The following is a 24,131-nucleotide window of genomic DNA, read 5'->3' on the forward strand; positions in this document are numbered from 1 at the left end:
CGCTGCTCGCGCGCGCGGTTGGGATCGATAAAGTAGAATGGTCGGTCCTGAAGAGAAACGGATTAGGAGGGAGGGAGAGAAGTGTATATACGTGTATCGCATAGTGGGTGGAGTGGGCGACGGCGGCGGTGGAGGAGTTGGTGATATGGTGGAGGTACTGGTGGTAGTAGTGGTAACGGTAGTGGTAGTGGTAGCAGCGATGGTGGTGGTGGCAGGCGGCGGTGAGCATAAAGAGGATAGGATAATATCGGTGCGCGTCCTCCTCCCGTCCGGAGGTGTCCGTTCGCTGGTTCGCGGGGACCTCGTGTTATTCGAATTCGTATCGTATCGTAGCCTCACGTAGCCGACGTTTGTACGATGTAGTTATGCCGAAGAGGAGTACGCGGCATGTGAGAGAGTCGGGGAATACAAAAAGTACCCAGCAACAGCAGCAGCAGCGACGACAACAGCAGCAGCAGCAGTCGCTGTCGCCGCCGAAGCCGCAGCCGCAGCCGCAGCCGCAGTCGCAGTCGCAATCGCCGCCGCTACATCCGCCGCCACAGCCCGGTGCAGCGACGGCGACAACAGTTTCGGAAGTGGTGACAGCGAAGCAGCACTTTCGCAGCGTGCATATCGGTGTAACGAACAACAAGCGCTGGCAGTCGCTGAAGAAACGCCTAGGTCTAACGACGGACGAGGATGTCGCGGTATATTTGCTGGACCTCGCGGAGTCCGCTACCGCTGCCACTAGGTACGACGACGTTTTGATGGCGCGCGCGCGCGCGCGCGCGTGTGTGTGTGTGTGTGTGTGTGTGTGTGTGTGTGTGTGTGTGTGTGCGCGCGCGCGCGCGCGCGTAGTCACCGCTCCGCTGTCATCGTCGATGTCGACGAACGCGAGCGACGAGATGCACGCCGCATCGTACGTCGCTGTATCAGCATTTCGCCGTTCGCGTCTGTCGAGTGTCGACATCGCGCGCACGGGCCTGCACCCCAGTGCACCCGACGACAAAGCCTAGCTGTCACACGCGTTCGGTGTGTTTTTCCCCTACTCTCACCAGTCTCACCGAACGCGTTTCGTCGAATCGCCATCTTACGGGGGCGATGTACGCGCAGGGTTGGCGATTGGCGCGGAGTCGGCGCGCGGGAGACCCGTCTCACCAGTCTCACTCGTCACGCGTGAAATCGATCGATACCGCTGTTGCGGAAAGCGCACGTTTTCAAAATCTTAATCTAAAGTAAAGAGGCAATCGATTCATCTTTTTCACACAGGAAGAAATAGCTCTGATTAGAATTTCCAAATTTTATTTCCTTCATTTCAATTAATATTTTTACAGAATAACTTTTGAAAAATTAAAATGTTAATCGTGGATAAATCTTTACTTACTCGTTCAATTTTTTTATTTTTAATTTATTTGGTGCAAGTAATGAAATTGACATTTGACACGATCCTATGTAACTCTGAAAACATGTCTATGCAAATAAAAATGTAAAACGTATTTAAAAAAAAAAAAAAAATGCAGACTGATATTGATCTGAATCTTTTTATGCATACGTAGGCAACAGGATAAATGCAATGGGGCAGAGGACTGGAAGACAAATCGTAATCACAGCAGTCGAGACGAGGAAGCTGTCAAGACTGAAAGCTTGGATAAGGAAGATGAGGAGGAAGAAGAAGAGGTGGGTGAGAAACAGCAGCAGCAGCAGCAGCAGCAGCAGTTTATTCGCACAAGTTCGAGAAAACGAGAAGCTGCATCGGAGATACCTTCTCTCCGTACGACGAGCGAGAGCGTGTCGGAGGTGCTGGACGATACAATCAAGTTGCACATGCGACGTAGTTCAAGATCGAAGCATCACAAAAACAAGACGAAGCATCGCAAGGATAAGCGAAGGAAACGGCGACACTTGAAGAACGGAGCTGAAGATAACGGCTTCATTGGACTAGACGGATTCGAGGATGCCAACGAGACAGCACCGGATGCGCGGAACGATGCGACGGAGAGTAGAGATTTGAGTAATCGCGAGACGGTTGTAATCAGTGATTTAAATACTAAATTAAAATTAGACGTACAGAGCTTTGGAATCGATACGAAAGACGTTGAATCCTCTACGACCAAGACTGATCACGTAGATAGCATAAGATTTCGAAACGATGTAAATAGTACGAGTAGCGACACCAGATGTAAGGTGAAAGCGATCGATGTACCTGGCGATTCGACGAGGGATACCTTACAAGATAATAGAATTACCAAGCTGCATTATAACGATACGACTACAGCGTCGTCTCTTCCGAAGCATGCGTACAACACTGAGGATTTGAACAAGGACGTAGAATATTTGATGAATCCCGCACCCAATATCGACGACACGGTCGAAACATCCGCTGCGACGGACACGCCTGAGAAGGAAGAAAACGACGACGGCGACAACGACGACGACGACGACGGCGACAACGACGACGACGACGACGGCGACAACGACGACGACGACGACGACGAGGTTGCCAGATCCGTGCAGACGCGTTGCACGAACTTGCGTGAATCCAAAGTGGCGGAGGCCGATCACAAGCTGAAAAAGAGACGAAAGCGTCCGCGTCACGATGCGCAAATCGAGGAGAATTCTACCGCAAAGGTTCTCGCCGAAAATAACGCTCTAGACGAGACGACGGTGTTGAAACATCGACGAAAAAAACACAAGCACACGAACGAGCATAAAAGCAAAAAACATCACGACGTACGGAAGGCGCCGCAAGACGGCATCGTTAGGCGAGAGGAAACGCGAAACGCGTATCCGTCGTCGGAGGCCGAGTTGCTGCTATCTTCGACGTTAGAATCCGTCGGAAGGGGAGGCATCGAGGGCGCCGAGGACGGCGGTGACAGCGATGACGATGGTGATGGTGGTGATGGTGGTGTCGGTGGCGGTGGCCGCGGTGGCCGCGGTGGCCGCGGTGGCCGCCTCGGTGCTCCCGAGGACGTTGGCTTCGACGGTGGTACCGACGACGTCACGTCGGAGCCACAAAGACTCGCGATCAAGATCAAGCTCTGCCAGGAATGCAACAGCCGTCATTTGCAGGACGCGTGTCCTTTGACGACGTCGCAGTACGCGATAGCCGACGCAATCCTCTACGAGGATTGGTTGAGCAAGCACAAGGAGAACGCAGAGATAATGAAAGCCATTGCATCGGCGGATCCAATGTCGGAGGGTTATGGTAGATTAGCGTACGACGGATTCGAGTCTGATGATGAATCGCCAACGTCCAGCGAACAATGCAAGACCAAGCCGAAGGTGCAGAGGGAAGAGAAGCAGCTAGTGGTAGAGATGGATCGACCACTATACGCGAGAGATTCTCTCCCGGATTGTCTCGAATTGAAGATGACCAATACCGATCACGGTCTCGGCGTCTACGCTAACAATCCGATTCCGATGTACACCAAGTTTGGCCCTCTCGTCGGCATATCCGTTAGAGAAATGGACATTCCGGATGATTTTTCGATGCGCCACATTTGGGAGGTACCTATTGTCTATTAATACAAATGACATTTATTGGAATTTTTAAATGGAATTTGTAACCTTATTCATTGTTACGCGTTAACACGCGTAAAATCATTTTTACGTTTTTTCCGTGAATGAATTTTTATCTTTCATCCTTTTTTCTTTTTAGATAGATAATAATGGAAAGAGTACGTATGTCAGTACTACAGACCCGTTGAAAAGTAATTGGATTCGATACGTTAGACCAGCCGAGACGAAGGAGAAGAGAAGCATCGCGGTGATCGCCAAGCACAGCCAACTATATTTTCTTACAACTCAGAATATTGCGTCGGGGATGGAGCTCACTTATTGGGTAGAGTCGCAATCTTCCACGTGGACGAGAAAAAATAAAATCAATAAAACGAGTACGTGTGTGATTCGTGTCGTAGATTCAAGTTTTATTTATAACGGATAGTCTTATTTTCTAACCGAGTCTTTTCTTTCGTCACTTTCAGATTGTGGAGGATGCAATCTTATTTTCGCACACTCGATATATTACCGATTGCATTGCTGCATCTTTCACGACATGAATTACAGTTTAACGATAAGAAAATATCATTGCAAGGTATTTTGTTGTATATTTGACTATCACGTAATATTTAAATGGAAAATATTGATTGGCGTTTGACTCGAATGGATCGTCCCTTAGGTTTGCGGTGCCACGGTGCTCGGCAAGGATAATATCATGAAACACGCAGCGGAATTGCACGAAGGTCGCGGCGCGTATCAGTGTCAATATTGTAAAAAGTTTTTCTTAAGGTTAAATTACTTGGAAATGCATCGAACCTATGGATGCTCACAGAATCCGCATCGGGCGCGGCCATTGTGCGATTTCTGTGGCCGGAAATTTTGTCAACCGCAAAAACTTAAAGTACACATCAAGAGGATGCATAGCGGTAATAGTACGCGCTGAATCGATCGAGCGCACTTTTTCATCGCAATCTACATTTCCATCTTCGTTTTTACCATCTTATTATATTTACATGCAATATAATTTTCTGTAGATATGGCCGAGGTGCTGAGGGAATTTCAATGTAAATTATGCTTGAAACTCTTGGGTTCTCGCGCGGCTCTACAGCGGCATATGAAAGAGGTCCATCACAAAGACGTTATCGCCGCAGCTACGTGCGATCGATGCGGGAAAATGTTTCAAAACAAAAGCAATTTGAAGATACATATGCTGACGCATAGCGGGGTGAAGCCGTTTAGGTAAATTTCTCAACCTTTTTTTTTTTCCACCTTCATAATAGGTATACCATTTCCACACGTGGCTCTCTTTTCTTCTCTTTTCTTCTAGGTGTAAAGAAAACAGCTGTAAGGCAGCCTTCACCACAAAACAGTGTCTACAATTCCATTACAAGAAGGTGCACGGCCTTACGGAAGAAATGATGCCCAAGATCGAAAGATCCGTGGCGTACACCTTTGACGCGTACAGCGGAGGCCTCGTTGAGGATGTGCCTTGTGGAAGGATTATTCATTCCAGCAGAAGAAACTCACAGGTTTATTACAGAATTATCACTGATTATGTACCATAATCGTATAATCGTTTGTAACATTTAGTAAAATTTCTCTTTTCGTTTGTGTTCTCTCGTATAGCAGGACAATAGCAACAGTTTGCCGTCTCTGGATGACTGCAGCTCGGAGAGTAGCTTGAAAGTCGAAGCATCGACACCAGTATCGGTGCCAGTACCAACACCGACACCGACGCCGACATCGACATCGACATCGACATCGGTACCGCTACCGATATCGACGGCGGTCTCGTCGTCCGCGGAGTCAACCACGGCATCGCCATCGGCACCAATATCGATTTCGATATCGGTATCGGTATTGGCATCGGCACCGACAGCAGCAGCGGCAGCGATGGCAAATTCCGCCCACAACGTCATCGTAGATTCGTTACAGCAGAGCGAGGCAAATTCTACGGTCAAGTACAAGACGGAGCAGCAAGAATTGCCTCAAATACCGACTCCATCCTTGTCCAGTGGACTCGACGCGACAACGATGGAAAATGGCCAAACGGAAGTCGATCTGTACGACGCGTCGAGAACGCTGAGCAAGGGTAGCAAAAAGTGGCTGTCCGAATTTAATCCACCGCCTACGTCCGACATCGCTGTTCATTTACCGGTAGTCTCGACAGTCTCGGCACAGTCTTCCGATATTTATGATTTTGAAGATGGCAGAAAGGATGGTGGTAGCGAGAAAGCGATCTCGCGCACCAACGCGACGGCATCGAATTTGATAGAGAGCAACAAGTTGCGATTGAACGTATACCGAAGTAGGACGGAGAGCGCGAACGCGAGTTTGCTGGTCGAGGCGGCTCTGGATGCCGCCGAGAGAGACATAGGAACGGTGTCCAGCCCGATCTTGGAGGACAACGATCGCGAGAGCAATCTCTACTCCATCTCGAGCCAACTGCAGTCACCTATACCGCATTCACGATCACCGAATCATCTAGACTCGTATATCGTACAGCAAGAAGAGGAACTGATCTCGCCCGCGCCGACTCCAGACGATCGACACACACCTCCCAATCACCTACACGTGGATTATCATTTGCATCGACCGGTCGATTATATCAACACCTCGCGAACGCACAATATCGAACAGTATCTGCATCACGAGGAATTGCCGCGCGTCTCTTCGCCGAATTACATACACATGCAGCAAGAAGACCTAGTGTCGCCGTCCGCCACGCCGAATCACCGTTACCAGGAGGCAGTGCATCATCATCAGGTACCAACGGATAATTTGTCGAGCGACGAGGGCGACTCGGTGGCACAGAATCTTAGCCTATCCGTGAAAGAGAAGGCGTTGCAGCTAGACTTGTCGACGTCCTACAAATACGATACCCTAGAACAGGATTTCACCCGAGAGAGATCCAACTTTGAGCCATTGGTACTCAATAGTGGTGAACTTCAGGGTTTAGACATGTCAGCACGGGGTTTTCATCACAGTTTCGGCGCCCAGATGCAAAACACTCGCTATCATCATCACCATCTTTACGATATTGGCGAACGACAAAGCGTGGATCTCAGCAGAACGGGCAGTTATTCCATGTCGCCACCCCCGCCACCGCCGCCCTATCCGCACAACGAGGTTGTACGAGTGGTCAGCTTGGATCTCACTCCTGGCGGCAGACACAGTGTCGATCTGAGTCTTTCTAGATCGCATCATCTGCATGGATCGGGCACTCGTGTCATCACCAGCCCACAATCCGTCGGCTCGGCTACGGCGCACGTGACCGTACCCGATGCTGCCGAAAGTCGAATGCTGTCGCCGCCTCCACCTCCCTTATCTGGATATAATCCCAGTTATCCCGTGAGTCCGGCCCCGTATCATCCTCCGAGATCCGGATATCACCATTATCCCGGCTATTATTGATCGTCATTGACAAATGTTGTCGTTTCGACAGTCAACGTTTTCTCGGCAATTTTTATTTCGAAAGTCTTCGTCGTTACTTCAGGGTCCCTTTCTCATTATTTTTATCATTCTCTAAACAAGTTTTTTGTTTTGAGGTTGTTAATTATTTAAATGTGCATTGCTTTATATTGCGACATGCTCGCATCGCAGGCGGGAACTGCCATTTTCGTACGTTGTAACGAATAGCGCAGCATTATGCTTTATTCTCGTGGTCAATTTAATGTAATTGACCGACTTAAGTCGGTAATAAGGTAAATTTTGACACGTACGATTAAAAAAGTTGGTAAAAACACAGCAAAACTTTTCGACTTGAAGAGACAATGAAGAAATCAATATCGTATGACAGATGGTTGTAACACTGTCATTAAACGTGATAAATGCACAAAAGTGTACACGGTACATTCACGACGTTCAGAACAGATGTTATTTTTTTAAACAAAATCAAGTAGGACAAGATTTCACGTAGAAAATCTATTCCAAAATAATCGAGGATATCGCGATGAAGGGATGTTTATTTATTTATTGAATATTATGATAGCCGTTAAATTATTTATTATTTACTTTGATAAGCTGTATATGCAGTCGTACATGATGCGTGAAGCATGATATCATTTATGGAAATGAGCGTTGGAGAGAGAGAGAGAGAGAGAGAGAGAGAGAGAGAGACGCGTGCGTGCGTGCGTGCGTGCGTGCGTGCGTGCGTGCGTGCGTGAGTCAGTGAGTGAGTGAGTGAGTGAGAGAGAAAGAGAGAGAGAGAGAGGAGGTAAAAAGCAGAATTACGTCGTGATCCAGTGCCACGTTCGTGATAATTAAAATTATTAAGAAGTTATTATGTACCTCTTAGCTTATATTTTTCTATTTTGGACCTATATGTTACCAAGAAATACTCCATTTAACGTGGCGTTGGTGATAACAGTGGCATCTCAGAGCAGCATAATCCTTGCAAAAATTGTGTTATTAGAAATTTAGAAATTAAATTTTGTCTCGCAAAAGAGAAATAGAAAAGGATTTGAAAAATGTTTGTGCAATGTGGCAATATAATTTGAACAAACCATGTAAATTGTATTTAAACACATTCTTTCAATTGCAAATCGTTTATAAAGTATAATTGCCAACCTACATGTTACTTGGGATGCTCCAATATGTATTTATGAAATTATCAAAATGCCTAATGCGGTAACTATAAGTATTTCTGTATGGTGATAACTGATTGTAACGTTTGTTTCTATTCTAGTCATTATATAATCGCGAATTAGCGAAGGCGACTTTAGCCAAGTTATTAAGTTATATTTCAGCAATTGCAGATGGTTCAAATACATGAATTTTATTGTAAATGCAAATTCATATTTATATGAATTTTATTAAAAATTTTACGTTCTCTCGCCGCGATTAATCTAGCGAGGAAGATTAATGCTATTAACGTATTCCACTATCAAAATAAAACGCAACGTTACGAATTCTATTTTACAAAGCTCGACTCAATAATACGATTGGTATTACGTTTCATTAAACTTTAGGCTTTAGTTATTTAAAAAGCATGCATGCGAATGCGTTTGTCAAAAAAAGGAGAAAATTCCATGTGCGTGCGTGTGCGCGTGGCTATATACACACACGAAATGCATGCGCATTTATAAAAGCGTGTTTCACGCAATATGCGCATTCTAAGCCTGCGTAAAAACACGTTAATTTTTGTGTCGCTTCCAGATTTTTGGATTTAATCTCTCTAGCCATTTATCGAAACCAAAGATCTAAAAATATTGCAACTCTTGTGCCAAATCGAAAGGCGCTCATTGTTATATATTATATTGTATACACGCAACTTTTAGCAGAATATAGCGATTAAAAGAGGGGGCGGGGAGGGCGAAGAAGGGGCAACGTGCATAATGTTAACTCTGCCACTTTTGCCATACTTTTCGTTGGTTTTTTAACTACACTTCACTCATCCGTGCGCGGAAAGTTTTACGATTATTCTAACGAAAATCTTTGTTAATCTTTTTTTATGTAGGTTTTTTTCACGATGCTTCTGCCATTAAGAATAGTTACCATTTTATCTTATCTTTGATCGCGTCAATTTTTATATTTAAATGTATTTACGCTTGCGTTTTCATTTTTCTTCATCATAGTTTGTACATTGTGTATAATGTAAGGATAACAAACGAGATACATTTATTAAATTAAGATATAAACATAAAAAAAAAAATATATATATATATATATATATATATGCATATATTTACATATTGCGTGTACATGACAAAAAGAAAATTCAAAAGAAATGTTTGCGAGTACAAAATGTGGCACAGACTATATTTGTATCGGGTTTATCGACATTAATATTGTAAGTTATATATATATATATATATATATATATATATATATATATATATATATATATGTATGTATATATATACACACACACACATTATATATAATAGAACATGGCAATGAAGCATAGAGACATATTTTCTTTTATCCAAAGTTGTTTTATCCTTTTTACAGAATCCTGCACAGGACGAAAAAATGTTTAGGAAAAGCAATCGAAAAAATTATTAATCGTTTGCGAGACTCGATGAAAAATTATTTCAGAATTAGGATTCGCCTAGAGAAAATAGGAAATGAATGAATAAAAAATCGCGTCGTACATCAGCGTACTATATATTTACAATGTAAAGAAGAAACGTATGGAAAAAAAAACACATGTATTTCAATAACGTAGCAGTTTCCAATTAAAATTTGCCAGATCCAGTGGAGATATATATATATATATATTAGTTTTCAGCGTTTTCCAGCGATAATAGGGGCGGAATAGGCGGCCGGCAAAGCGTGATAAGCGGAGTAAGGTGCCAATGGTGCAGCCGCTACGTATGGGGCGGCTATGGCGTGATTGATGGCATGTGCGTTATAACTCGTAGCGTAAGTTCCCACTGTCAGGGCCGCGGGCACCGCCGCCGGAATCGCTGGAATCGTTGAAATCGCTGGTATCACTCCGCCGCCGGAGCAAACGGCCACGAGAGCACCAACGAGAACCACCTTCAAACAAGATTGAAACAAATCACTTTCAGATATTTCAGTTATACATATATACATATAATAGAATTCCTTCTATTGTTTCATTAATTTCATATTGCGTTAAAATACAATTTTGAAATATAATTTCAAAGTTACTTAATAAAACTTGTGTACTTGGAACATTATACATATAAGGTAGTAGAAAAGAGAGAGGGAAAATATATATTTAATTAGAAAAAAGTGTCTATTTGAGTAAAAAAAAAAAAAAAAAATCTTACGTTTGATATTGTGTGGGAAGAAGGATATATTCGGGTATATTCGCGCGAATTATCACGAATTACGCGTATTAATTGAAAGATAAATTTTTCTTTGATTCATTGTTAAAAAATATTATGTAAGAATTGATCGCGTATTAAATTATTTGTGAAAACTTACCAAGATTTTGGTCATCATTTTAGCTGCGGTTCGTAAGTGATTGTCTCGCTGCGAAAACTGAGACACTTGGCTATTCTCGGTTGCTTCGGTGTCTTTTATACATCGCGCCTTCTCTTACGAAAACAAAGAGTGTCTCCCACCGTGACCACTATTTGTTATACAACTGAACAACTCGCACGGGAGTACATCCGGAATAATTTCATCGATCGTTGCGCGCCATTTCTAGATCGTGCCGCATATCTTAATCATTATACTCGAGTCTTAGGCTTCATAATATAGATTATAGATTTTGTCTTATTGCGAGTGAATTATGATTCTCTCTTCTTATATGCAAATAATAATAATAATAATAATAATAATAATAATAATAATAATTGTGTATTATTGCGGTTGCACATCGTATAACCAATGCGAAAAATCGATAATTAATTATTCTGCTCGGATAGACGAGCCGAGGCACGTATAAATTGCGATAACGCAAGTCTAATCCATCTGTCGTAACTGTGCTGTTGCCGTCATCAAGCACTTTCCTTGTGCAAAAACTCGAATTTAAATCTCTCTCTTTGCAAAATTGTTACATTGAGTGATTGAGCGAAAATGCAAAAATGCAAATGATACTTGAATATATCGGTTTTGCTTTTTTTTTTTGTTTTTTTACAAGAATACTATCTCGTATTTTTGTTTCCTTCAAAGATGTAACATTTGTTTGCCTATGAAAATTTCTCACACGTGTGATTTCCTCTGATTTAAAATGAATATATTTCATTGTTCAAGAGAGCTAGTCATATACATACATGTGTAACCACGTCCTCGCATATTGCAACAACGGATCGGCACGTTTCTTTTATCAAAGGGATAGAAGACCGGCGTCGGCCCGGTCGTCTCGGATCAACGATCGCCTCGTGCCCTCGAACGGATGCTTCATGTAAAGGTTCAGGATCGCGCCAGGATTTGTTTTTGCCGTATCGTCGTTGCTCCGCATGACGCGCGATCAGAAGCAGGATACACCTTCCTCCAAGGTTGCGAGATTGCGATGTGGTTGGGCGAGATTCGAGATTCGAGATTCTCGTTTCCAACTATTGCCGCCATTCACTCGCTCGGGTAATCAGGCTGAAGGTTTTCGATTGCACGCATCGATCTCTTTCTTGTCCCGTTCGTGCCTTTTTTTAGCCCCGACGCCTGTTGAACAAACTCTAAAATACACTCGAGATGATTCCGAGGTGGTTAGGTTCCTCTCTCTCTTTCTCATCCAACAACAATATCTCTTCACCGCGCGATATCTCTTCCGATCGCCTCGATGACACGCCACATCATTTTTAATGGAATGTCGCGACGCAATCCGAGTTTCGCCGCATTTCGGTTCGCGCGCCCCTGCCCGCGATTATCCACGAGTGTTCTTGAGTGTTCTTTCCACCGACGACGCACACTTTCGTCGGGTAGGTGGACGTGACGACACTCGCTAAAGACTCGCTGAAGAAGCTACGTTACGTAAATCGTCAGATATCTAGATTATCGGTGTGCGTATGTGTGACCCAGAATGTCACGCTAAAATCGCGACCAGATTTGCGATGACTACCTGACTTGGGCAATTCCACGAATCGGAAATATTCCGAGTATATTATACTTGATCCACTCCATGATGGAATTAACTTATATTCATTACGTATTAATCTAACGTACTTGTAGATTAATCGAATTAATGCATTTTTGTCAAACTAATGCAAAAGATACATATACACAATACATATATCGTCAAAGAGACGTCAAAATTGGTGTGCGTTGTGTGACAAAGATCTGAAATTACACTTACACGAGAGATAGTTAGCCAAGAGGGCTGAATCCTACAAGTCGCTTGTCTTCGTATCCGAGATATCCGCTCAATTGGAATTATGTAAACGAGAATGGCGTTACGTAATCAACCCTGCCTAGGTACGTGGTCGTCGGAATACAATCGAGTACGTAGGCAAGGTTGCGCGACAGGGAAAATGATTACGTGGAACGCGTCCAGATCGGCTTACGGTTGATGGCTAACAATTAGCGAACAGCTCTATTCGTACACGTTGGATCAAATTAGTAGTCGTCGAGCGTACAGTCCCACGAGATCCTTGAATTCGTACGTGTACGTGTTCTCTCTTTCATCGATCCGCGCGAGTAAATTCTTGCGTTAGATGACGTCGAATAAACGGGGCCGTCTTTGGACCGTTAGCGCAATTCTCAATACGCTTCTCAAAGAGAGAAATTCAATCCCCAACGTTTCAACCCCCAACGCGTGTCTCTCCTTCTTTCTTTCTTTCTTTCTTTCTTTGTCACGCATTACCTCTACGATACAAATACAAACAAAGTGATATCGAGAGACGATACATATTTTACAACTATCTCTCATTCGCGGATGTGTGTTCGCGGAGCTGTGTCAGAAAGCTGAGAAGAGATGACAGGTAGAAAAGATGGCGATAAACTCGCTGGGATAAATTTTTTTTAGAAAAATAACTTGGAAAAACGAATATAACGGTGAGATTGCTTCGCTAGCTATTAATCGAAGGTTGTTAAATCGTTATGTCGAATCAGTGACGAAAACATTGGCATCGAAAGGAAAGCCACTTGACGATGCTCGTCGTGCTCGCACATTCGTCGACAGAGAGCGAGAGTAGAATTAAGAGAGAAAGAATTAAGAAGAGAAAGAGGCGCGGTTCACGAGTCGGTGCTCGTTAACCAGGAGGTAGAGGTACCGATGGCCTTGACAAAGTGTCAGTTGGGGGTCGAACAGAAGCGCTATAAAGGCTTTTGCTTTTTCATTCGGGAAGCAGAACCCTTTCCTTTCTCGCTTCGAGTAGTACAGTAGTCTCGACGTTAAACCGTTCAACATGTTGAAGCTGGTAAGTTTCTAAACTTGTCTAGTTTAGAAAAAAATTTCAACTATCTTTGCTCGATCTAATTCTCGATATAATTCTCGATGTCACTCTTGTTCAGTTTTAGTTAGTATTATTCCTTCTTAATTACGTTCAATTATTATCGTTTTACATTCTTGACAAAAAGCTACAAGACGTATGTACGTACGTGTAAAATTTGCTAAAAGCGCTGTTGTTTTCAAATTCTTTCAAATACTATTCCAACGTCACAGAAATATTTTTTCCAGTAAATTGTAAAAAAAAAAAAAAAATATATATATATATATATATGTATGTAGACACATGCATAATAACAGTATCCTTACACCGCGAGTTACCGCTGTTTAGCTTGTTCAAGTGAACGTTGCATCAACGATTTCTTTTCTCTCCTATCATCACTTATCGCTACATTGTCGCGTTCGTACATACATCGTACTCGCCGCAACAACAAACATGTGATTCGATTGATTTTTCTAGTGCGTTCTCTCCGTTCTCCTGTCTATCGTTTACGCTGCAGCTGCTCCTGCACCAGGAGCGATTCTGGCAGCACCCGCGGCCGCAGCGATCGCGGCAGTGCCAGCGCCAATCGTGACGGCCAGCAGCAGCCAAGTGATCGCCAGGAATTATAACACGCTTGCCGCGGCTCCACTCGCAGCAGCTCCGATCGCCTACGCCGCAACGCCCTTGGCAGCTTACAGCACTCATGCCGTTGCACCTGTTGCCTACTCCGCTGCCTATTCCGCACCTATTTTATTGTAATTTTTCTTGCAAACTGACAACAATCGACAATCGACTCCATTTGGATTTCTACGGCAAAATTGATCGACTGACGAGGCGTCATTTCCATTAAATCCATTATTGGATTGAAATTTTATCTCGTAACATGTCAAATTTTTATAATATCGATTTATTTCAATAAATCCTATTTTTCTTTCCGAATTTTCATCGTATGTTTTTTTTTACTCACCATTTATTTATACCTTTGATTTACGATTTACACCTTTCTAGAAAAATTTTTCCTTTTTTTTTTCATCTTTCCTCATTACAATTAGGAAAAGCCTATTTAATCTTATTTAATCATAGTCACATGATATTTTATAACATAATATTTTATCGTATCTTAAAATTTATTATTTATTATCATATAATATTTATACAAGCATTATTTAATATTTTCTCTAGTATACATACACAAAAATGTATCTTATCTTAAGAAATTCTCCTTTTCTTCCTTTTAAAATCTTTTTCATTCAATGTATACAGTGAAGGAAAGCGAGCGCATTCGAATAAAGGTGATACGAGTTTAATTCGCTTAATACAGGAGAGTGCCTCAGGCAGTTTATGTCACGGCATAATCAAAGAAATAAAAGCAAGTGAGAGAGAGAGAGAGACTCGTTCGCCCATCGAGATCGACAACGTCGCGTGGCCTCTGCTAGTATAATTTTCTCGATACGGTCTCGGTCCTGTTTCGGTTCCCAGTCTCCCTCTTTCGCTCTTTCTCGTTTAGTCAACCGGATCTCATCAGAGCCAATGGAGAGAACTTCAAGGCGACGCTCGCATATTTTTTCTCAAGTTCAAGTTCGTCGAGTTTGTCCGCGCACGGAACGCTGCACCGCGCCGCGTCGCACCGCCTTAATCGGCGCCGCACGCTCGTCCGCACGAAATTATACAGATCGATCGATCTTTCTCTCTCGAGATGTGATCAACAACACTGCACTACTTTTGGTTATTTCGATTAAATCTTTACTAAAGAAGGCACGTCGAAAATACAAAGAAATAAATACCATTTTTCTCATTACGCGATCACTACCTTTAATTGGCATACCTTCGTAAAGTATTTTCATTTATTTAAATGTAATTCGTGTCGTTTTATATACATATGTCAATTAACAGTGTTCGATGTAACAACGCCGATGATTTGTACTTTGAGATAAATCAACTCAGATAATGAAAAAGCTTCGTCCTTAAAAATGAGGGCCTAGAAAGATCGTTTTACAATTTTTTTTTCCCCCATAAAGTTCAAATATCGACTTGAGCAAAAATTGAGTGAGTGTTCAACAGTAAAATTAAAGGATCATTTATATTTACTCTTCAAAGGAGAGTGTAACATCGATAAAAATGATAAATCGTAATAAAATTTTTCCGACCTTTACAGCTTTTACAAGTATTTTACAGCTTATTTAAAGTTTCTACATATTTTTTATCGGGATATAAAAAATTGTGAATCTGTGTAGCCCTTCGTAAACAATCGGTAAGTTTAATGAATTATCAATCTCGAAAATAGAGATTTCAAGCTTTAAAATGCTTTATTGAACATTTAAATAGTTTCTTTTAAAAACTTAATAACGTCACACATGAGTTGACGTGATTGTCATGACCAAAGTAAGGACCACCTTTTGCATCTCTAAAATCTCTCAGGGGATGTTGAGCCCCTGAGTTTTGAGAAAAAATATATTACGTCCATCGAGAAAAGAAGCGAAAGATGTGATTGACTCTCAATCAATTTCAAATTCATAGATAAATATTGGAAAAACGGCGCGATTTACCGCACGCAAAAGCAAGCGAGACTGCTTCTCTGAAGCGATCAAATCGGCACGTAGCTGCGTAGGTGCGAGTATACGTCGAATGCTCTCACTTGACCTCTAATCGAGTCGCAAAATCATTTTTAAGGTCCCTTCCGAGGTACCTGTAATAATGGATATGCTAAAAATTACGGTAAGAGTAAAGTGATAAGTTTAGCAAATCATCGAAATATAGATCGTAACGTACGATAATATCTAAAGAATTTTTCAGTTGACGAATAACATCATCATGACGAGTTACTCATAGCGTTACTTGAGTAATATTTTTCAAATGTCGACATTTACAATATGTAGACAAGTTTGTTAGTACAATACAATTGGTATAAATGTTTCAATAAGCTTACTGGTGAGAGAGAATGTGCAGTGTACGATAAAATTACCAATATAATTTATTAGTAAAATTGATATTATCCGATAATGAAAAATAATACGACTTGAATTTTTTGAGACGTACGTATAATGGGTTTTTCTTTTATTTTTATCGAGAGAAGAGATAGCGAGATCTCGTAGCGTATATACTCCCGTTGGTATCCGAGACAGAAAAGGAGAGCAGTCTGACCGTCACGAGTGATCGACCTTGAAGAATCATCACGCTCTCGCCCCTACGCCTCATCGCGTCGTACATTAACGTACGATCGCGCAACAAAGCTCCATTGGTTGGCGGGGCAAGAGAGGAAAGAGGCGACTAAAAGAAGAAACGGAAAAAGAAGAATTGGCGGTAGGCCTAGCGAACGTTCGTTCTCCACCTGAGACAAGGCGACGACGCCCTCTTCGAAGGTGTACTACGTGCGCTAAGAAAACGCAAAAGAGTGATGGCTGGCGAAGGGAGGTGGAGGTAAGGAGACTCGGTCGAGAGATTCCTTGCTCCTATATAAGACGTGGTACGTCGTATTTTCGAGTATTATCGTACTGACTGCAAGCCAGACACTTATACACGAGCTCCAACATGTTCAAACTGGTGAGTTGCTCTCTCTCTCTCTATACACGAGCTCCAACATGTTCAAACTGGTGAGTTGCTCTCTCTCTCTCTATTGATCTCTGTTCAGTGAGATTTATCCGTTTATTATATTTTTCTCTCGTTCTCCATCGAGATCGATCGATGCCAACGGGGCACAATCGAGGGACAATATCATTAGTACAATATCACGGTATTATACCTGTACGTATATTCTAATAGCCTCTTGATTTTACAATCAGATAAATGAATACACGGACAAATAATATATATATATGTATACATTTAGTTTTGAAATTGTCTCACACTACTAATATCGATTTGTATTTGTCATCGCGTATCTATTATTTGCCGTCTACCTGTTGAATCGAAAAACGCGAATCTCTTCACTAGGTTTACACAAATTTAGAAGCATGTTTTCCACTTCAACGCGAACCATTTTCATGAAATTATTGTAGATTCATTTTCGTCGCCGAGAAAGACGTGCATCGCGAAAGAATTCTCCAGCAAGTATATATTATATATTCTTGAAGAATCACACCACACCACACCACACCACACCACACCATACCACACAATACGCGCCATATTCCTCGTTATAATAAATGTCCAGTAGATATTTTGGCGAGATAAGATTTCTTAAAAGTTGAATAAAAGAGTGAAAGATATTTCTTACTTTCACCCAGGTGCCTCTACTTTGTGTGTGTAATTGTCTCAAACAAACTTTATACATTAACCATACTGCGCGAAAGAACTTGGTCCTTTTGCTATTAGCAATAAGGTAATTTAGGGTGTATCGTGTAATGAACCATGTTAAATATGATTGTTACAGTTGTGCTTATTCGCCTTTTTGGCATTCGCTGCGGCTGCGCCCGCACCCGCACCCGCACCCGCACCAGCACCCGGCGCGATCATCGGCGCCCCGCTTGTGACATCCTACAGCGCACCTATCGTTTCCGCGCCGTTAGCTTACAGCGCGTACAGCCTACCAACTTATAGCGCATATTCGGCATATCCGGCCTTACCGTACGCGTACAAGAGTTATGCAGCCTACGTGGCCTAATCGTCTAGACACCCCGGAGGGAGGACCAGGCATTGGAAATTAAGGACACTTGACAAATTAATCGATCAACGCCCACAAAATCTTTTCCAAAATAAATCGACCACGGCGGATTTATCTCTCCGCGGTTCGTTCTCTTCATCCCCTTCTCATTCGTTAGAATAACTTTGCACTTACATTCCATTAGAATCAATAAAACCGCTTAAAAGCAATTGCACAAATTGTATTGTTTCTTATTCCATCACATCCCATGCACCTCTACCATTACTTACTATACGAGAGAGAGAGAGAGAGAGAGAGAGAGAGAGAGAGAGAGAGAGAGATTACTTTACGTCCAGGACCAATTATAAATCTACATCTTGACTCGTTACATTTATATAAAAGTACCTTTGAATTTATACAAGTATGTACGCCATTTGAAAAATACTGAGATTCAAACAATAGTTACAACGAGACCAAGGAATATCTTTCTTTCGTCAATTCCGAATACAATAAGATACATTATATGTACAATCCGAGATGTGACGCGCGCAAAATATTAGAAAGTTAGAGACGAGATCTACCCTTCCGTTCGATCGAACGGGAATTACAGAGCTTGCAAAGTATGTGGATTGACGCAATGCTGTTAAATATAACATGTCATACGTGTACACAATGCATACGTATCTCGAAAGAATCATCAATGACGTGCAAACGAACGCGTTCACGTCACGTTACGAATACTTCAAATGTCTTACTCGTATTTTATTTAAGAGAAATTCTTCGAGATGGAGTTGGACAGATTCGAATAAATCCGTCCCAAATATTCCTTGCATAAAATGACATAAATGTGCAATGATGAATCAGACTAAAAACTTGATTCAATATTAAAAAAAAAAATAATTAAAATGTAGACACATAAAGAAATGGCAATTAAAAACATTATTTTCTTTGTAAAAATTATTTTAAATATCATCTTACCGCTTGTAAAATTATGCGATTTGTATACATTACAACATTTTTGATTTTACACGTTTACATGTAATATTACTTACAGATATATGTACATATATTATATTTAATCGTCTAAGTTCAAGAACGGCATACTTATATTTAAATTGAGATTTAGATCTCCCGTTTACATATTTAGAGCATTATATGATGCTAGAAGAATTAGAATTTTGTTATATTAAGAGAACACAGTAAATTCTGTATATTTGTAATTTTGTGTGTCAAAAAGCATATCAAAAGGATATCAAATTTTATACGAATCGCATTTTTACTCTTAGTTGAAATCGGTCTTTTTTTTTAGATGTTGATATACACTACAATTGGGTCTTTTTTCTGTGTACATACATATCCTACATACACCGTGAAGAGGTTAAATAACATTGTAACTCTTTAATTGTTGTAGACAAAGTCACCCCTGGCGGAATATAGTCTTGTCCTTACTCGCGTTAGTGGTAATCTGTTACAAAAAGGCTGTTACGTGTCACGTTATTATGTTATAAATCTGATTACATAAGGATCAGAGACATAGGAGTAGCCTACACAACTCGAATAATCACTTCATTCATGTTGTCCAATGAACATTCTTCAAGACTAACTGGCATGTGCAGCGTATAATATTAACTAGAGATGGCTCGCGAAAAATGTGCGCTTTAGATCCGTGGTGCAAGACAAATTCTCATTTTTCTCTAGCATGGCAAAATTAAAAAAGAAACGCTTCAATTTGAAAAGAAAAGAGAGAGCAGAATACGATTATATAACCCGCATTCAAGTTGAAATTGTATGAAAGTAAAATTATGTACGTGTAACAAGATATTATAATTCAATATATAATAAGACACTCTGATCGCGCCATACAAATACGTATGTGTGATATATTTGATGTAGATGTTGTGTCGAATGTAATAAATAAAAATTGATAAATTTCGATTGATTATTTTTCTTATAACATAATACTAAAATCCATGTCACATGCATCAGCAGGGAGACATGCTAAGTTTTATGTAACAAAGCAGAGTATTTTAAAAACTGGTTTTATAATAAAGCACGATTAGATTGTCCAATCAACGGTAAAGCGAATTACTTTGTTACTGCGACTTGGCAACCAGAGAGAGAGAGAGAGAGAGAGAGAGAGAGAGAGAGAGAGAGAGAGGCGGAAGAACAATTTCATGACGAAATCTATTAATAAGAGCTCATATGCATAACAATTTTATGTCATAATATTACGCAATACTACATCAACTTGTATTAATTATTTTAAAACAAGATATGTAATCCCTACACACGTATGTTTGCAATTCTTCTCATTTATATAATTACATAAAATATACAAAGTGGATTTTAATATATTTGCGTTTCGTTACGTGTTGTTATCTTAATTAATTCAAAGCATATTACGCATAATTGTATGGATAACACATACTATTCTTGGAACATAAACACCCTTTATATAATTTCATGTCATCGTTATTGAGAGCTCTCGACTCAAGATTTAAGGCATAACATTACGTATCTTACGTACGTAACATTATTATACTATTACATTAATACAGCGTTATTAATAACAACGTTAGTAACAACCAAATCTGGCTATTTGTCATTCGTGAAATGTATTTTATGTACACATATCGATAGAATAATTTGCTAATTTTCAAATTATCGAAAATTGGTGTGTCGTATGTGTGCGTGTGCATGTGTGTGTGTGTGTGTGTGTGTGTGTGTGTGTGTGTGTGTGTGTTTTGATTATATTTTTGTCATAAAATATTATACATCTCCTTTTTGCTGTTCTAATATTGTATTATTAGCTGATAATAATGAACAAATTAACGTTCTTTATCGCGTTATTAATTCACGTAAAAGTATAATAATGGCAGCAAAAGCAGGTTCAAGTGTCAATTTGTAATTTAAATATATATATATATGTATACACACACACACACACACACACACACACACACACACACACACACACACACACACACACAATATCCCACACGTTTCTGTCTATGTAAATGAAATTTATTCATTGAATATAAGCCAGTTGATTAAACGCAATGTAAATATCTGATGAGCAATTCTTGGTTAATATTATTATACATCTTGAGTATTGCAGCTACACTTTCACCAAAATATTCGTTTATTCCACTTTTGTGTATAATTATAGTCATTTTGTGATATACATATATAAATATAGATTAGAATATAGTTTAAAAGAAAAGTTTAAAACTTTTTATTGTTTTATATTTAACTATCACACAGTATGTCATGCACATATAATTATCGAAATTTTTTTACGACCGATTGCTGCCAACCTTTGGTTGGCAAAAAAGGGAGGAAGTACGCGTTTCACCGAAACCTATCAACTCTCTATAAACTTCTTATTCACCAAGCTTAGTTTAAAGCGTATAATTATCATTAATTGTTCTAATAAAAAAAAATAGATAAATGATATAATTCGTCTACATGTCCTCTCATTGGTTATCAATCAAGTTAGGTAGCGCAAATCGATTAACCAATAATGTGCGTTGTAAGAGTCCGCGTGGAAAATTGTGTTTTAGTGATTTACAATTGTAAGACATGTCGAAATGACAAACAATAGACCAATTTTAATGAAATTAGGCTTACTCGACGCGTTTTTGCATGAAATGAATAAATTTGACAGAAAATAGTGTCGGACTGCCCCGCAAACCGAGATATCAATCGTTAAAGTTAGCGATTGTACAGTTTGGAAAATCAGTCATCTCGGCGTAATGTAACGAACTGAGCATGCGCTGTGATAGAAGTGTGCGCAAAATTTGAAATGTTTTATTATTAATAATTATATTATTATATAAAGTATTTTGTGTTTAAGTTTATAAAATATTAATTTTATATAATTTAACAATTTATAACAGTCAAAAGTTATCTTTTTCCTTTATATTTTATTATTATAGAAAACATTTTGCTTTTAAGTTTATATTTGTTTATAGTCTAAAAATTTTATTTTTAGACTAGCATTTAAAAGGGATTTTAACCGATAAAATTTATAGATATACGTATAGAATATCGCATAGAATCATAGGACGTATGAAAATAAATTCACATAATCCTACTTTTTCTTAATATTATACGAGTGTGATTGATCGATTCATTATTATTTTTCGAGTAGTTATCCATTCTATTATGAAAATTGATGATTATGACCCAAACGTGATGAGAAGAATTTTTCACGACTATTCGTTCTATACAGACAGTGCAGATATTTTTGGTTGGGAAAAAAATAATCGGCAATTGCCGATGTATTGATTCTCGGTGAAAAAGTAGGATAAGGTTACCGATATCGCATCCCGGCTCCTAAATTGCACCACCTCACGTATAAATTCAACAACTATGCTAAGTACACCTGTACAATCTTTATGGGATTATTTAGCAACTACCTAACATTATCGTCATTCTTCATTGAACTCAACGTGTTAAGAACAATAGAAATTTTTTTATTAATATTTATAGAAAAATCATATGCTATCGTATGCTGCTATTTTTCGACGCATTTTGTCGAAATGCTAGCTTGGTTGATAGCAAAAAAATAAAAATAAAATAAATAATTTAAATTTTGATAATTTACAATGATAACAATATTATTAAAAATAGATTAACAAAGTGTTCAAATAACTTTGTCCTCTCTTATTTATAAAAAAAATTATTTTAAATAAATAAAGTTTTACAAAATGCTTTAGTCTCCTAAATCATACCATGTTTTATTGTTAGTTTCCTAAATCGCGCTATTGCTTTGATCGTAATTATATTACATATAAAATCAAATATAACAATCATACAGAGCATACATTGTAACAATATTGTCGTAATGTAGCAATGTGAATATTATTGAAAAGTTATCCAAGTGATGAGACATTGAGGGAAGTTATATTTAGTTTTTATCTCCAATATTAATAAGATTACGCGTGTCTAACGCGTTTTTTGCTCTTTCTTCTGAAAGAAAAAGTGTCATTTTGCCTCTGGTGCGATTTAGGAGACCAGTTGCCTAAATCGTACTATTTGATTATTACTTTTTAAAAATCATCATTTAACAATTTTTATGGCAATACTTGAAATTTTGAAAAAAAAAAAAAAAAATTAAAAATTAAATAAATATGAAAAAAGAAATGTTGCACTTAATTATGACGTAAGAAAATAAAAAAAATATTTCTCACATAATTTCTCAGCTATAAGCCATTATGTGAAAAGTGGTACGATTTCGACAACTTAATCTTTTATTCTCTCGTACACTCTTAACTTTTTCACATCGATCAATAGAGACTGCAGTAAAATTAATTTTCAAAATCTATGCTACAGATAGAAGGGAGGAAGGAAGGGAGAGAGTGAGAGGAAAATCGAGCAAAGGCAAACTGAGAGAGGAAAAAATGCAGCACTCCCAGAATACAAAATTAAAATCATATTCTCGGTTACGCGACCACCGTTATCTAATCACTACGAATGTATCTATCCAATATATAATCGAAATCCTGAAATAGTAAAAACTGCACAAACATACGTGATGTAATTATAGTACATGATTAATAATATCACCAAAGAGAATCAATCCGCGACTCACCGCGAGATATTTGTGTCAAAAACTAAGTCAATGTTTAAATAAAGATAATACAATCAAATTTAACAAAAAAAGAGAATGTTAAATACATCTCTCTTTAAAAAGGCATAATATACACGTGTATTTACACTTGGTAAATACGAGATACATTTTTGATCTAAATATATATATATATATATATTTAAATTAGTTGAAAAAAGAAAGTTATTTATACAGTATTCTTCTTGTATAAACCTGCTATAATTAACAGGATATAAGCGGAATAAACTTGGGATAATATTATTACATGTAATATTATACATTAATGTATTATACATTAATTTAAAAAAATCAATTCATAATAACTTTCCATGATAACTGAGAAATTTCTTTTGCAAATGCGTATTTACAAAAGATGGAACACACGATCGAGTATACGCGAGAGTATATTCGTATTCACGTGTTCATTATATCGTTATCTCGTTTGAAATTGTCGAATGAGATTCTGAAAGACAAAATTTCCGACGTTCCGTTTCTATTAGCGGTATGCAGCTTTGCACAGTTGCAGCTCTGCAACCCCCGTCTCGGAACATCCACATCACGCACTCTCTCACGTGGACGGTGCGCGCGCGGGGCATGCGCGTGTGGATCTCTCTCGCGTTCACCTGCGAGAGTATAAAAGATCGAGTGTCGAGCGCATCAGGCTCAGTTTAATCTCGTG

General features: G+C 39.5%; 3 protein-coding genes across 5 annotated transcripts; 2 read left to right on the forward strand and 1 right to left on the reverse strand.

Annotated features, from left to right (window-relative positions):
• Positions 1-203: 203 nt before the first annotated feature.
• On the forward strand, positions 204-8,495 carry LOC105193674. 3 transcript variants are annotated; one of them, XM_011158219.3, is made up of 8 exons: positions 204-730; positions 1,536-3,486; positions 3,638-3,872; positions 3,963-4,072; positions 4,157-4,403; positions 4,512-4,716; positions 4,805-5,006; positions 5,104-8,495. In XM_011158219.3, the coding sequence occupies exons 1-8, from the start codon at positions 366-368 to the stop codon at positions 6,889-6,891; spliced, it is 5,103 nt and encodes a 1,700-aa protein (XP_011156521.3). In that variant the 5' UTR covers positions 204-365; the 3' UTR covers positions 6,892-8,495. The 3 variants fall into 3 exon arrangements, with proteins under 3 accessions (XP_011156521.3, XP_039302039.1, XP_039302040.1); XM_039446105.1 differs by having other exon boundaries at positions 5,107-8,495; XM_039446106.1 differs by lacking the exon at positions 204-730 and adding an exon at positions 1,036-1,214 and having other exon boundaries at positions 5,104-6,891.
• Positions 8,496-9,566: 1,071 nt separating this feature from the next.
• On the reverse strand, positions 9,567-10,687 carry LOC105193661. The gene is made up of 2 exons (XM_011158202.3): positions 10,375-10,687; positions 9,567-9,960 (listed from the first exon to the last, which is right to left on the reverse strand). The coding sequence occupies exons 1-2, from the start codon at positions 10,390-10,392 to the stop codon at positions 9,706-9,708; spliced, it is 273 nt and encodes a 90-aa protein (XP_011156504.1). The 5' UTR covers positions 10,393-10,687; the 3' UTR covers positions 9,567-9,705.
• A 2,548-nt stretch (positions 10,688-13,235) lies between these two features.
• On the forward strand, positions 13,236-18,073 carry LOC105193660 (pupal cuticle protein C1B). Its single transcript, XM_011158201.3, has 4 exons — positions 13,236-13,247; positions 13,737-14,017; positions 16,762-16,849; positions 17,629-18,073. The coding sequence occupies exons 1-4, from the start codon at positions 13,236-13,238 to the stop codon at positions 17,857-17,859; spliced, it is 612 nt and encodes a 203-aa protein (XP_011156503.2). The 3' UTR covers positions 17,860-18,073.
• The last annotated feature ends 6,058 nt before the right edge of the window (positions 18,074-24,131 follow it).

Source organism: Solenopsis invicta, chromosome 2 (genome assembly GCF_016802725.1).
Source record: "Solenopsis invicta isolate M01_SB chromosome 2, UNIL_Sinv_3.0, whole genome shotgun sequence".
Taxonomy (NCBI): domain Eukaryota; kingdom Metazoa; phylum Arthropoda; class Insecta; order Hymenoptera; family Formicidae; genus Solenopsis; species Solenopsis invicta.

Excerpts from the sequence above, each read along its gene's own strand:
- LOC105193674 (XM_011158219.3), top strand. The coding sequence starts at position 366 with ATGCCGAAGAGGAGTACGCGGCATGTGAGAGAGTCGGGGAATACAAAA. Across the intron at positions 731-1,535 it reads TCCGCTACCGCTGCCACTAG|GCAACAGGATAAATGCAATG; the intron begins GTACGACGACGT and ends ATGCATACGTAG. Across the intron at positions 3,873-3,962 it reads AAATAAAATCAATAAAACGA|ATTGTGGAGGATGCAATCTT; the intron begins GTACGTGTGTGA and ends CGTCACTTTCAG.
- LOC105193660 (XM_011158201.3), top strand. Across the intron at positions 14,018-16,761 it reads TCCGCACCTATTTTATTGTA|CCAGACACTTATACACGAGC; the intron begins ATTTTTCTTGCA and ends ACTGACTGCAAG. Across the intron at positions 16,850-17,628 it reads GCTCCAACATGTTCAAACTG|TTGTGCTTATTCGCCTTTTT; the intron begins GTGAGTTGCTCT and ends TGATTGTTACAG.